The 15,923-nt window shown below is 40.3% G+C and overlaps 1 protein-coding gene across 1 annotated transcript in view; it reads right to left on the bottom strand.

The window, feature by feature from the left end:
- Nucleotides 1-15,923, bottom strand: part of SGCD (sarcoglycan delta) — a 389,456-nt gene that overhangs the window by 204,177 nt on the left and 169,356 nt on the right. Inside the window, exon 3 of the mRNA XM_060093719.1 lies at nt 2,560-2,661. Within this exon, the coding sequence (XP_059949702.1) occupies nt 2,560-2,661 (102 nt within the window). The remainder of the gene's footprint in view (nt 1-2,559; nt 2,662-15,923) is intronic.

The following is a 15,923-nucleotide window of genomic DNA, read 5'->3' as shown; positions in this document are numbered from 1 at the left end:
GAAGATGCCAGAGTATAGAAAGCTACTACATGTGAGGTTCTCATAAGCATCATATGAGGCTATGATTCAAGAAGCATGGCAAATTCTACTGGTTACCTGCTCACCAATCATTCCCTCTACCGTCTTTGCTCCCAGAACCCCAGTTTTGTTCAGCAGACAATAATCTCTGTGTTTGAGGGAAGGAGAGCCCTACAGACTAAATCCCTAGCTTCTAATCTTGTTCTTTCGCCTTAGTGAGAAGTTTGGATTTTATTCTAGGTATAATGGGAAGTTAACAGAGAATCCTTTGCAAAGGGGTAGAAAGACTTGATATTTGAAAAGCCTACTTTGGCTACAATTTGGATGATGAGGCTCAGAGTGAAAGGCAACAGAGACAGAGGAGGTTATAGCAATGCTGCAGGTGAGAGAGGATGGTGGCTTGAACTGGGGGGTGACATGTGATGGAGAAGAGTGGATGGATATGGGCACATGTTTCAGGTAGAGGCCACAAGACTTTCTGGTGGATTTTAACATATATGCATATGTGCATGTCTTCTTTTCTTCATTTAGAACACATTTATTTTGTTATCAGAAACATATAAGGCTAAAAGCTTTATGCATTTGCCGTTTAGTTTTTGAAAGGAAAAATACTTTCTGAAGAACAATGAAAAAATAGTGAATTTTAACCCTTTAATTTTCTTTAAACAAGGATTTGAAAGCCTTGGATTTAACTCACTGCTTTTTCGATATTAAAGTAAGTTTTTCATGATCATCATTACTTTTTAAGCTTCTAATCAAGTGTATCTTTGACTTGGGATCAGGTGACTACTGATTTTCAGATAGGCTGGCTGACATATTTTCTAAGAGTCCAATTCCTGCATATGGGCCTAAGAGATATACCAGGTACCCTTTTTCAAGTCTTCTAAGACACGTGTCTCAATTCCTTTATATGACTATGATTCTCCACCAAGGAAACGTATTTCGGGATATTTTACTTAACACATATCAACTATTCTACCCATGATCTTAAAATCTGCTCTCTTGTACCATATGAAATCTAGCCTGAGCATTTACACACTTATGGAAAAATTGCTAATATAGGTCAGAGAGGTTGGCAAACGACAGCCTGCAGCCTATTTTTCTGTGGCCCTTGAGATAAAAATGGGTTTTACATTTTTAAAGAATTATAGAAAAGAAAAATAAAAGCTGAAAATATTTACTCTCTGGCCCTTTACAGAAAAAGATCCAACACCATAAGAAAGAAATGACCAGTCCAAATTAGTGAGATAAACTAGTTTAATACCAGTTTTTAATAATACTCTTGGTACTTTAAGCCAATATGCTACGGGTTCCCCATTAAATTTCATAATCACTGATTGGGTAGCTGAAATAATTTGCTCTTCTTGCTGATTTTAACATCATGTCTCCCTCCCTTTCACCAGGCACAGAAGAAAGTAAACTTATTGGCAATTCAGTAGTTGCACTCAGTTTAATGCAATTCAGTAGTTTAGATAGCACTCAGATAAAATTACCCACTGCATCAAGTTGCTGAAATTCATTAATTGCATTAATCAATGCACACAATATAAATGATGCTTTGGGGAACTTCCATGTTATTCTTTGCTCACAGGTGGACGCAAACCAGTCCCAGGCAGAGCAAATACATTAATAATACTTTTCAACCAGCATACTTCACCCCGCCAAAAAGCAAAATTGAAAGCCAAAGGACAACCAACCCAAAAATATACTCAAAAACAAAAATTAATTTTGATAATATTGGTTAATAAAATCAAGGTGTCTAGGAATCACTTCCATCATGACTTTAAAAAAAACAACAGAATGAGAGAAGGAGCTTTGGGAGGAGGCTGTGGTTAACAGAGAAGCTTTAGAATTGGATTTCCTGAGTTGAAATCCTTGCTCTACTGATTCATAAGCATGTGGCTTTGGACAAACTACTTCTCTAAGCCTCAGTTCTTCAATGTGTAAAATGAAAGCAACAATAATCACCACCCCAGTGGACTAATCTATGAATTACATTAGATAATGATAATCCATCAAAGCAGCAAAGTGCATGGGACAGAGAACACACTCTACTGTGATCATTTAAACACCATTCTGAGCATAGTTGTAATATATTAAATTGATTCTAATCAACCTTGGCTACCTCGTCCAAATTCTTCATAAAAAATAAATTTCTAGCTCTTTAGGACTATTTCTAAAGATGCCTTTGAACGACTTGACAATTACAAGCAATAGCAAGACTTTCTTGGATTTGTATAGTACTGAACGCATTTCCGCATTTATTTTCTTGTTTTCGTTGCAGCACAATCTAGAAAGTTTGTTAATAAAGGTTATCACCTTCTATTTGGCAGGGATGGAAAGAGGCTCAGAGAGATCATCTCATTTGCTACAGTACCACGGTGGTGATTACACTCAAGATTTCATATTCCAAAGCATCTCACTTACCTGCATTGCCACCCCTGCCCCCAACCTTCTATACTCAGCCAACAGCAAGATACTTTTCCCCAGATTTAGATTCCAGAGAAAGAACAATTCTTTCTTCTTGCAACAGAAACTTACTGGTCGGGACTGGATTTCTTTGGCGTAAAGAGGTTGCAAGAATTCGGAGTCTCCTTCTAGCTTTAGACCTTTTTCTGTGATTCTCAAGTTTCCCATTCCATCCTGAAAGAGAGGCACAGAGATAACATGGAAAATTCGATTAGCCCAAATTTCAAAATACCTTAGGTTTCCAAAAATTGAAACAGAATTATTGCCTTCTTTTTTTCTTTTTTGAGAAGTTAGAAGGAGGGGGTTCCAAATGAAGACATGATATACTAGGAGGCATTTTTCAGTGTGATTATGAATATTATCCTCTTTGTTCACTTATTCTGAGAAAATCTATTCCAAGCAATCTTGGAAAACTGAGCAAATTCTCCAAAGAAGCAAAATGTAAGTAATGCCCTCTAGTCATTCACTAGCACAGATGAAGGAGGCCCTTTTGACTAGGCAGTGGCGAGAGACTGGAGGCAGGAGATGAGTGGGGAAAAGAGAAAAAAAGATGATTTCCCAGGTTAAAGTAAAAGATCCGATTTCTGAAACTATGCAGAAATGACAAACTGGCAGTCTGTTGGTCTAATTCAACCTTTGGACATGGTGTCTTTGGCTCACAAAATATTTAAGGAGCCAAATTATTTACTAATATTTTAATTAATATTTTATTATGCAAATATTAAAATATATACAAAAGGATATGAAAATAGAAAGGATAAATAGCAAACACCTATGGAGTTGTCATTCATCTTTAACAATTATCAATTTATGGCTACTCTTATTTACTATAGCTCCTACACCCACCTCCTTTGGTTAAATATAACCATAATGCCATTACCACACCAAAAAAATAAATAAAATCGTTAATAAATATTATCAAATACCCAGTGTCAATGTTCGAATCTCAATATTTTTCTCTTTATATCTGCTTGTTTGAATCAAGTTCCCTATTGCAACTGGTTGATACATAAAATACTAGGTCATCTCCTTAAATCTCCTCAGTCAGTCAATTTCTCTCTCACGCATCCACATACATAAACATGCTTTATTTGATAAAGAAAACATCATTTTTCCAATAGCACTTCCCACAGTTTAGATTTGCTGAACATTCCCATAATTTCATGTCATGTGTTCTCTGTCCCCTGTATTTTGTGTAAGTCAACAGATCAAGAAGCTTGATAAGATTCAGGCTCAGTTTTCTAGAAAGAATACATCCTAGGATGGAATATGTTAGTTTTCTATTGCTACCATCACAAATAACCACAAACTCAACGGCTTAAGACAGCACAAGTTTATTATCTATATGTTAGGAGTCAGACTCAGGGCTCAAAGGGGTAAAATCAAGGTGCCAGCGGGGCTGCTACACTCCTTTTAGGAGGCTCTAAGGCAGAACCTATTTCTTGACATTTTCTGGCTTCTAGAGGCTGCCCACATTCCTGGGCTTGCGGCACCTTCCATATTCAAGGCAGCAATGGTCGGTTGAATCTTTCTCACATCCAGTCACTCTGACAATGAATCATCTGCCTCCCTCTTTCACTTTTAAGGACCCTTAAATTTCACTGGGAACAACAGGATAATCTCTCTAAGATCACCTGATTAACAACCATTATTCCATCATAACCTTAATTTCCCTTTGCCATGTAATGTAACATATTCACGGGTTCTGAGATGAGGACATCGATGTTTTTGGAGTGGGGGACATTTTTCTGCCTACCACATGCTCGATCAGGACGCACTGAACATCTTTTGCTGTGATGTCATCAGCCACTGGTGATCTCTGCCTAGAGGATCCGTTATTTCACTAGAGATTTCAAACTGGTGATAAAATAATTATTTCTTCTTAATTTATTAGCTGGGATATTCAATCAAGAGAAATTGCATGTCATCAACTATATGTTTACCCTAAATTATAGTTTATATAGGAACTTGATAGATGCTTGATTTTTCCTCCTTTATTGATTAATAAAGGGTCTTTGTTGCTGTGCTCGGGGGTTTCTCTAGTTGCCTTGAGCGGGGGCTACTCTTTGTTGCGGTGCACGGGCTTCTCATTGTGGTGGCTTCTCTTGTGGAGCATGGGCTCTAGGCGCGCGGGCTTCGGTAGTTGTGGCTTGCAGGCTCTAGAGCGCAGGTTCAGTAGTTGTGGCGCCCGGGCTTAGTTGCTCTGTGGCATGTGGGATCTTCCCAGACCAGGGCTTGAACCCGAGTCCCCTGCATTGGCAGGCGGATTCTTAACCACTGCGCCACCAGGGAAGCCCTTTTTCTGTTGTTGTTGTTGTTGGGGGGATGGGAGAACGCTTTATCAGAGGGAGTAAAGTGCAGGCAGCAACTCGGGCACTTGGTCTGGACGCAGACCAAGTTGAAGATTTGGTCTTCAACATATTGAACTGGTTACCTAATATTCTCCAAAGATAACCCATGAGGTTTTTATTTTTTTATTTTTTTTTAATTTTTTTTCTTTTTGCGGTATGTGGGCCTCTCACTGTTGTGGCCTCCCCCGTTGCGGAGCACAGGCTCCGGACGCGCAGGCCCAGCGGCCATGGCTCACGGGCCCAGCCGCTCCGCGGCATATGGGATCCTCCCAGACCGGGGCACGAACCCGTATCCCCTGCATCGGCAGGCGGACTCTTAACCACTTGCGCCACCAGGGAGGCCCGAGGTTTTTATTTTTAAAAATATCATTATGAACATTTTGATTTGTTCATTCCAGTGCAGTTTTTATTCCTATTGAAGTTCTAACTATTCTATTCCTGCTCAGTGGGGGCCTCTTCAAGTCCTTTTATTATGACCCAGTAGTCTTTAATGGCCCTCTTGCTTCTGGCATGACAAGATGTTCCAGGGTTATCTTACGTATGTCCTGCCCCAGGCCTGGAACTAGCCATCACTTATAAGAACCTGGGTTCATTTTAGTGGGAAATGGTACTTAGAGACCACAAGCTGAGAGCTTTGGGTGCTCCTTGCTACTGGATTGGCCCTTGTTTATGTGAACAGAGCTAGAAAATAAATTGTATGTATGTTTTAAATGGAATATACCATAAGTTCACATGAAATTTCAATTCAAACTCAGGCCTTGAAGGTTTTCATTTAGCCTCATGGGTCTTACAATGTTATTACCTTTCTTCCATACCAAAAAATCCCTGTTTTTAATAACACTAATATGACTACTCATTTGATTTAACCCACAAGACACAAAGAGAAGTGTCAGAAAAACCAATGTCACTACCATACTAACAGTATGATTAAGAAAAACAATTTAAAATTTGCCTTTAAAAAAAATCTTGAGTATGTACTATTAGGAAGGTATAGTCAAATGGCTGGGTTTTAAAGTTGTTTGAAATAATTCTGTTCTGAATGGTCATGCCACCAACCTCATGTCCAGTTAGGTTCAATTGTTTCATCCGCCCCCTCCCCCGCCACTTCAGTGTTTCATGACTGCTTTCTTAAAGTCTTATGTTTTGTTATAAGTTTGCAAACTATTCAGATGGAACCAAAGTCAAATCTATAAAACAAGGTATATTCAAAGAAGTCTAGCTTCTGTCCTTGTTTCCCCATTTTTAATTAATTAATTAATTAATTAATTATATGGGTCTTCGTTGCTGTGCGCGGGCTTTCTCTAGTTGTGGCGAGTGGGGGCTACTCTTCGTTGCGGTGTGTGGGCTTCTCATCACGGTGGCTTCTCTTGTTGCAGAGCACGGGCTCTAGGTACATGGGCTTCAGTAGTTGTGGCACATGGGCTCAGTAGTTGTGGCTTGCAGGCTCAAGGGCGCCAGCTCAGTATTTGTGGCGCATGGGCTTAGTTGCTCCGTGGCATGTGGGATCTTCCTCGACCAGGGCTTGAACCTGGGTCCCCTGCACTGGCAGGCGGATTCTTAACCACTGCGCCACCAGGGAAGTCCCATCCCCATGTTTTTTCTTCTCCAAATAAGGGTGTGTGTGTGTGTGTGTGTGTGTGTGTGTGTGTGTATCTGTATCAATCAGGGCTCTCCAGAGAAACAGAGCTAATAATATGTTTGTGTATGTATGTACGTACACACACATGCATGCACACACATTTATTCATTCACTTTACGGAATTGGCTTAGGAAATTAGGGAGGCTGACAAACCCCCAGATCTGCAGTCAGCAAGCTGGGGACTCAGTTTAATTAAATGAATCATACATATATGTGTGTATATATATATGATTTTAAATATATATATATAAATATGTAAAGCAATATAAAATATAATAAATATATAAAATACATTTAAAAATTTATTCCTACATTTTCCCCAAAACATTTGAAACTGAAAAGATCTGAATGAAAAATCCAGGCTTTCAGCATCTCGTGACAACTGAAAGCCACGGCCAGTCTGAGCCTGCCTTCTCACATGGCCGCCATCGGCTGGAGGTAAGTAGCAGCCTGAACCATATGCTCTCCAGCTCACCACAGTTTTCACCCAGCCTATTTCACTAAGCTACATTTTCTCAGACTCCTGAAGCTTCTCACTTGAGTCTATCGTGTCTTCTCTCCAGCACTGCCATGTGCTCTGTACCTCAATACGTTCAGTACAGACACAACATGGCTGGGGTGGGGGAAGGGCTTTGAATGACCAAGTGGAGAATGGGCATTTTCCTCCATTTTTCCTTTATAACAGCACTTCAGCCTATGGATGAGAACAGAACTTTCCAGTCAATATTGTTCTTTCATGGATAGCAGGCTATCTAAATATTTCTATTTTTGTTACTTGTGGGGACATTTCTGCCAAGCGAGCCCTAAACTGGACATTTAAACCTAGTGTGAGGGGCAGTATGCTGGAGGGCATGTCCATATCACACTAGCAGCAGGTAGTACCCATAACAATGGGAAAAATATCCACCCAGCACCCCCCCCACACACAAAGCCTATATCAATTATTATGTTGTGGGTTATTCTTGATGATTTCCATTAGTTGGACCAGCAGATCTTTTCACAGAAATGTAACAGAGAAGAACAAACTTGACTCCATATTGAATCGATTCCTTTAGCTCTAACCCTTGTGCTCTGTTGCCTGTGCTTAGTCCTGCTGGCTCTGCACCTTTGTAAAAGAATGTTGCCTATAGCCTGAAATATATGGGACAGCCCATTCTCAAGGCTCTGATCTCTAAAGCTGTAACACTTTTCCATTCATATAAAAATAAAAAGTTGCAGAACAGAAAATAACAATTGTCTTGATAGAGGTTTATAGGAACATTGTGACCAGACCCACATGGACAGCTTCAAGAACAAAGGATTCCTACATCAAAAAGTTTGCAACAAGCAGCCACACTCCCTTCTCTTTTAGTATAAAATAAGCTTGCATTTTAACTCAGGTAAGAGGGTTCTTTGGGATGCCAGTCCACCATCTTCGACTGGCTTTCCAAATAAAGTCACTATTCCTTGCCCCAACAACTCCTCTCTCAATTTATTGGCCTGTTGTGTGGTGGCAGTACAAGCTTGGACTCCGTAACAGAAACACATCCTACTTACATCTATAAGTAAACTAAACTGGTTTATTTTTTGTGATATGTGTTTATCAAACAAACAAGAACTCTTAAATATTTTTAAATAAAAGATTATATTTGGGGTAATTAGCAACCTGATTTCAAATAAATCTCCTTCCCCTCGTACAGTACACACATGAATCCCCTATTCTTAGTATTTATTGATGACTTACTATGTGCTGATTACGTACTATACTCTGTACTTTTCAGGCTTTAATCTCATTTTCTTTATTGTTACTGAAACTACCATGCTACCTCTTGAATATAATCATAAGGAAATAATCATATAAACGTGGAAGTATCTGCCTATAGAGTTGTTCATCACTGTGTCATTTTATAAAATAAAAAAACATGAAAACTTAGAAACTAAAAGTTCCATGTAGAAAGGGTAAATACGGGTAAATAGAATGGGTAAATAGAATGGAATATGATATAGCTCTTGCAGAGGAACATTTAAGAACATAGGTGAATATTCATAATCCATTATTAAGTGAAAAAAAACAATTAACAAATGAATATATATGTATATTTCATGCCACTCTTACATAACTATATATACATATTCATATACATACTCACATACAATCATACATGCACTTAACAGGAAAAATTCTAGAGGAAATTTCCTAGGAGAAAAATTCTACAAAAACATAATCTTAAATGTTAAGGTTAACTATTTTTGCATGCCTAAAATATGAGTGCTTTTTGCTTTATCTGTACTTTATAATTTTCTATAATCACCTTTTGTATTTTAAAAAGTTATAAAACATTTTCACTGATTTATTTTAAAAATCAACCTTTATCAAAAATCTAAACTATGTCATATACTAAATGCTATACTTATATATGTCATCTCCTCAATGATCCTATGAGATACTTATTATTTTCCTTATTTTACACATGAGAAAATTTACTGGTAAGTAACTCACTCACAATTACACAGCTAGTTAATGACAGAATCAGGAATTTAAACCCAACACTTTCTAATTCAGACTACATGCTCTTACTCATTATTCTAACCCAATCTAATGTATGCAAAAATAATATATTTAAGCTATCTGCTGGATTTCTTAATGCCACTTTGATGTTCAATTATTTGGTCAGTGTGCTCAGCGATTACAGGGAGGGTGATCTCCAACCCCAAGACTAACGCCATCCATTCTTATGGTCAAACACCTTTGTTCCACCTTCCCAGAGTCTTAAGGCTTTTTATTACAACCCAACTGCCTCCCATGCCCAGGACCATGAGCAGAATGAATCACCTGCTATTTCTGGAAAGCCGACTGTGTGCATAAGTATGTGCTGTGAGCCATGGGGAGGGAGAAAGAGGGACGGTCCCTCCAGCCCGTCCTCTGAGCTGTTTATAACACAGGTGGCAGATAGCCAAAGAACAGTCAAGGCGATACAAGCAACATTTGAAAAATGCTCATTTAATCCAACAGTCAATTAACTCCTTTGTAATAGTAGTTTAACCTTTGCGTCAATACCATTTTTTGTAAGAAACTCACTACCAACTTGCCAAATGCCTTTCATTTCTTCCATTTATAGACTCTTCCCACTCTTGTGCCTCATCACTTCATTTTTCCGCTTTCCGTCCCAGCCCCTAGGTCTGCCCAAGGTATGTGGTGGGAAAGGTCTTTCAAATAGTGTCAATTATTATGATTAGCCTCTATTTCCAAAATATAATATAATGCAGACTAGAGTAGCCAACTAAATATGTTCTCACATTAGAATCTCTTTTATAGATCTGGAACCATCACACTGGATTGTATTCACATTGAGACAGCTTGAGAACAGCCTTATTTAAAACCATTCCACCTTTAAGTGCATAAGAAGCTGTGGGTATTATTAAGATAGGAGTTTTAGGTCCGTTTTGAAACTTCCCTCCCAGTAAGATGCAAAACGGGCATTTAGAAGAGTCACAGTCCTTCCCAAGGTAATTAGAAAGAAATAGACCATTTTTTTCCCTCTTCAAATGGTAAAACTTTACTCTTCAAGGCAAACATGAAGATTCTAGCAGCTGGCTAGCTGGCTTGACTGAGCCAGCGCTGTCCAGCCAATGGTCCCAAAGTCTACAAAGTACACTTGGGACAGAAGTGGGAAACCAGGGACCCACTGCCATCCCAGGGAGGGCAGGATCTCTGCTGTCCTGTAGAGTGCCTACCCCCAGCCCAGCACACAGGAGTTTTCACAGACATACAAGGAGCAAATCCCATTATTTTGCAAGGCCAAAGTTAGAGGGGTCCCCTGTAAGGTCTTCTGGGGGAGACAAGGCCTGGGGGCAGGGGCAGAGGTGGGTGGAGTCTAGGGAGAATCTCCCTCTGGGCTGGTCCAAGGATATTGGCATTTGCTTTTTTATTCTTTATCTGGGCCAGACTGTTTGGTTGGTTGTTTCAAATGGCCAGTTTTCTGCAAGATGAGTCTAGAATAAATAAATAGATTTCAGAGTGGCAGGACGATAGACCGAAATATTAATTTGTTTCTTTCTTCATATCTCTCAGGCCGGACCCCAGCCCCTTCCATCACCATTTCAAATAGGTTTTCGGGCTTTGTGGCTTAGAGATTTTGAGAGCAAAGAAGCAGAGGCAGCCTGAAAGCCATGAGGTTTCTTATCTTTTGTAAAAGGTAACTCTCATTAAATGGACTGTGCCAGGCATGTTGGGCAGGAAGGCAAGAAGAAGAGGAGATATATTTCAACTGGGGATGCACAAGAGATCTGTGGTTACCATGAGTTCTAGAGACTACTGCCCTGCCAGTGTCCCTAGGAGGGGTTAGGACCACAGAGGGAAATGGCTGCAGGGCGCCAGCCTCTCCAAATGTTTCCTTTTCCAGGAGTGGCAGAGAGATCCCTTTTCTAGACCTAAAGGGACCACAGTTCTCCCAGCTATTGCCAATGAAAGACAGTAACTACTGCTACCAAGGGCCTTCCCATTAGTGCTGGGAAAAACAGTGAGGTGTCAAAAAAAATCCTGAGTGCTGTGGAATGCCCTGCTGGCCCTTGTGGGATAAGGGCTGAGAATGAGTATTATGCTCATTTAAAGAAAGTGTTATTTCTTCCTCCTCTCATTTTCCTGCTGCATCAGCATCAAACAGGTTTTTAATTCCATCAACATATTTTCAAGCTTGAAGTAATGCCAGGTTCTATTTTAGTAAGCAGGTCTCAACATGAGCTCTTGCTGGAGCAGTTTCAATGGAAGGCATTACTTGGTTTTGATCAGAGTAAAACAATTGTATCTATACACAGATTGCTTTAGCAGGCAAGCTTCAGAAGGGATGGGATTTTTGTTGGCTATACTCTCAGATCCTACAACATTGCCTGGCTCATCGTATGTGCTCAGCAAATACTTGTGAAGTGTAAGAATGTTTTCATTGCAAATAAAGCTGCATTTTGAAAGGTGTACTGTGGGAATTACAAAGATGTTAAAACCTAGGTCTAGCCCTTGAGCAGATTCCAAAATATTACAGCAAGTGTTCTCAACCAAGGTGATACAGTCCCCGATGGGTGAAAACTGGTGATTGGGGGAGGGTGAAAAAAATCGTACTCTTTTTATGTATAAAGCACAAGTATGCTTATGTATAGAGTATGTACACGGCATATTTGTAGAATTAAAATTTCATGGCAGGGGGGTGGAACAATTAGGGGAAAAATGTTCTAAAAATGCTCTCAGGGGAAGGGGTGGCAATAATGAAAAAAAAAAGTTGAGAAATATTCCACCAGAATGTTATAGATTTTGAGACTGCTCCAACTTTTCTATATTAAAGGTCTTGAATCTATAAATGGTCACCTCCACCGTTCCCATATTGAACCATCGTCTCTGTAGCTCCTCAGCATGGTAGCAGCACAGGTAAAGAGCAACCTCCTTAATGTAATATTTAACACCTTCTTCACCTGGCACCTGCCACTTCTCCAGCCTCACTTCTTGTCAGTCTCCCTTCGCTCTGTCACAAAGCAGGCTAGCAGTTTCCCCAAATTCTTTCCCATTTTGAGTCTTCACAAATGCCCCTCCCTTGGCCAGCAATGCTCTTCCCAACTTTTCTGCCCCTTTCTCCAGTCCTTTTGGTTCTGGTCGTCTGTCTTTTATGGGTCTGGGGTTCTTCTCTGAGGTGCCCTCACACTTTACGAGCACCTCTGTCATAGCATTTATCACATGGCGGTACAACGATCCACTGACATCTGTGTCCTTCCTCTCGACTTCAAATTCCTTGAGATGAGGGATAGTGTGTCACTCATTATTCAATCTTCCGGGCCAAGTACACTAACTATAACTAAGCGTCTGAGTGTAAGAGCAAAAAAGAAATAAGCTAGAGATTGTTCAGAAAGTGTACATTAATGCAAATTAAAAACACTAATAAAGCTACCATTTCCATAAGCACTAGGCAGAGCACTTGACTGGCACATCCATGAATCCTCATGATAACTCTAGAGGATAGGCACTGTTAGCCCCATTCCACAGTTGAGAAAATTGCTGTTCAGACACCCCGATGGTCTAACTGCAAAACTTAAGTCCTTCACTACCACACTCCATGCTGCACATGTTGCCCAGCCCCATGTTAAATGTGAAGTGACGAGCCATGAAGATAGAATCCCTGCCTTCTAGGAGCTTCTCATCTAAAGGACAAAACATGAGTAACACACACAGTGGCAAGGATGTGGAGATACAGGAACTCTCATATACCACTACTGGGAACACAATGTGGTGCAGGCACTTTGAGAAAGGGTTTGACTGTTGAAAAGTTAAACACAGAGTTACCATATGACTCAGAAACTCCACTCTTAGCTATCTGCTCAAGATAAATAAAAACCTATGCTCACACGAAGACTTGAACATAAGTGTCCATTATAGCAACGTTCTTAATAGCCAAAAAGTAGAAACAACCCAGATGCCCACCAACTGATGAATATAAAAATATTCTATATCTGTGCAATGGAATACTATTTAGCAATAAAAAAGAAACAAAATGATCCATGCTGCAACACAGATAAACCTCAAAAACATTATGCTAAGTGAACGAAGCCAGACACAGAAATCCACTATTGTATCAGTCTGCTTATATATAATGTCCAGCGAGGCAAATTTATAGATGCAGAGAGTAGATTCATGGTAGTCTTGGATTAGGAGTGAAGAGTGACTGTAAAAAGGTCTAAGGAATTTTACTGAGATGACAGAACTGCTCTAAAGTTGGAATGTGGTGATAGCGGCCAAACCAGTAAATCTACCACAAATCATTGAAAACACACTTAAAAGTGTGAATCTTAAAGTGTGTAAATTTAACCTTAACAAGTTTTTTTTTTTTTTTTTTTTTTTTTTTTTAAAAAGAGTAATAGACATGCACTGATGTTCCCAGAAAATAGAAATCTAGTTCAGGAGACATGACATTATGTGCTTTGGAATTCCTGAAATCAGTAAAGACGATGGGTTCAGAGATGTGTGCTGGGGGAAGAGGTAGCAGGTTTGAGAGGGACCTGGTAAGAGACAACTCTGTTATTTGTCCATACCTGGTGTGGAGTGATAAGAGGAGGATGCTGGCAAGCGTTCTGTTCCCATCAAGGACCACGCCTGGGGAAGGAGGAGTCGTGTGAAGGAAGACAGAGCTGCGTTAGACCCAGGAAGTCTTTTGTGATCAAGTCAACTACATTGAGGGATAGTCTAGGAAGGTAGCTACTCATCTTCTTTTCCAGGGAGCATTAAAAATCAGGCCATCATCAGAGCTGGGTGACAATACAACAGTAAGGACCAGATGAACCCTCAGTGTCTGGGTCACAGCTTCTGGTCCTTCGTGTCAGTTGTTGTATCATCTCAACTTTATTCATATGTTCATCCTTTTACCACTGATGTCAACTTATATAGTTTTTCTTTCTTCTCCTTATTACTTCCCAGTTATCACAAAGCTAAAGCTCAAAGATTGGTTAGAATAGAGCGTGTGTGTATGTGTGTGTGAGTGTCTGTGGGTGTGAGAAACGGGGGGATATAAGACACATATATCTGTCAGATTGCTTTGCTGCCTCAGTGGGTCAGAATTGTGATTTCTCACTTATGTTTTATAACATCTCATAAAGTTGCTTTTAATGATTTATAGATCCAAGGCTATGGTATCTGAAGCATTCTATATTTCCTGGATGCCAGTAGTAATATATGGATGGGCATTCTTTGCTCTATAATTTTCCTGGGGATGAGTCAGTTGGCCAAAAGGGGGAATTCCTCCCCCACACATACACACAGGGAATAAGCCTAATTCTCTTTATTTCTAAATGATTTTATTCCTACTTGTCCTTTAGGGCATACCTCTCAGTTTCTTTGAGAAGTCATCCTTGATATTCCTCAATCCTTTAGAAACTACCTTTCCTCAGTAACTGGAACACACAGACACATACACACAGCATTATGGTATACTGGCTAAGAATATGAATTCTAGAATCAGATTGCATAGTTAGAATTCTGGCTTGAACACTTAATTTGCTGGTACCCTTTCTAAGTCTCAGTCTCCTTATACGAACACTTAGAAGATAACTGTATCTTCTTTTTTTTTTTTTTTTTTTTTTTTTCCTTTTGCGGTATGCGGGCCTCTCACTGTTGTGGCCTCCCCCGTCGCGGAGCACAGGCTCCGGACGCGCAGGCTCCGGACGCGCAGGCTCAGCGGCCATGGCTCACGGGCCCAGCCGCTCCGCGGCATATGGGATCCTCCCAGACCGGGGCACGAACCCGTATCCCCTGCATCGGCAGGCGGACTCTCAACCACTTGCGCCACCAGGGAGGCCCTGTATCTTCTAAATAGAGGATTAAATCAGACAATTCCTGTGTATCCATCAAAAGAGGTTAGGTTATACCACGGTAACAACAATAAAATCCCAGTGGCTTCAAATTGTAAAGATTTCTTTCTCATCCAAGCTACATGTCCACAGAGGTTTAATGGTGAAGTCAACGAGGGATATAGGCTGACAGAACAGCCACTGCTTTGAACACTCTGCTGCTCTCTATGTCTTTGGGCACATGTATGACTGTATTTCCCAACATACTTATGGGGGGTTTGGCCACGAGATATGCTGTAGCTTGTGAAATATGGGCGTAAGTCAATTCGGAGCAGATGCTGTAATAGCCAGGGCATGCTCCACCATGCTCTCTTATTATTTTTTTTTCTCTCTCTCTAGATTGCAAGCTTCTAGCAGCAGGAATACTACCTTAGCTGTCTTATGATCCCAATTACCTGTCATAATCCCTGACACAGAGTAGGTAGACAGTAAATTTTGACTGACTAGATAAAAACTCTTCTGTCAGCTGTCAAGAACTACAAGTAAGATTACAAATGAAGTCAAGTCTGGCTGAAAAGTCAACAAGCCCTGGGTAGCACTCACTCAGATTAGTACTGTGCTTGCTGGCCATCCAGGAAAACAGCGAGATCAACATGGGGATTGCTGTGTACCTGGAGACATGGGTTAAAGATTATCCTTAAAGAATGTTTGCAAGGAAATGTAAGCACATTCCATGGAATCGTGAGAAGAGCACAGCACTTGGGCTTAGCCTTGACCCTTCCACTAGTCCTCAGTGCAGACTTGGATAAGCCTAGCCGTTCTGCATCTGTTTCCTCCCACTTCATGATGGGTAGATGGACAGTATGATCATTAAGGTCTTTTCCACTTTAAAAAGTCTTATTCTATGATGCACAGGAAGGGGATGCTCTCTGGACAACAAATCACAGCTGTCACTGGGAACCAGTGCCCGCAACCCAGAGAGGCTGCAATTAGGGCGTCTTGTGTGACTTGCAGTTTTGCTAAAGACATTCTTGCAAAAAACTCTTACAAATCACTCCAAATGTACACCCAGATGTGGGGAGGATTTAGGCATAAAAACCAATGCCAGCACATTGTTCTGAAACAGAAACTGGTAAGGAACCTTTAAA

This window comes from Mesoplodon densirostris, chromosome 3 (assembly GCF_025265405.1).
Source record: "Mesoplodon densirostris isolate mMesDen1 chromosome 3, mMesDen1 primary haplotype, whole genome shotgun sequence".
Classification (NCBI taxonomy): Eukaryota; Metazoa; Chordata; class Mammalia; order Artiodactyla; family Ziphiidae; genus Mesoplodon; species Mesoplodon densirostris.
The sequence above is the reverse complement of the archived record's forward strand: the minus strand, read 5'-3'. Positions and strand labels throughout refer to the sequence as shown.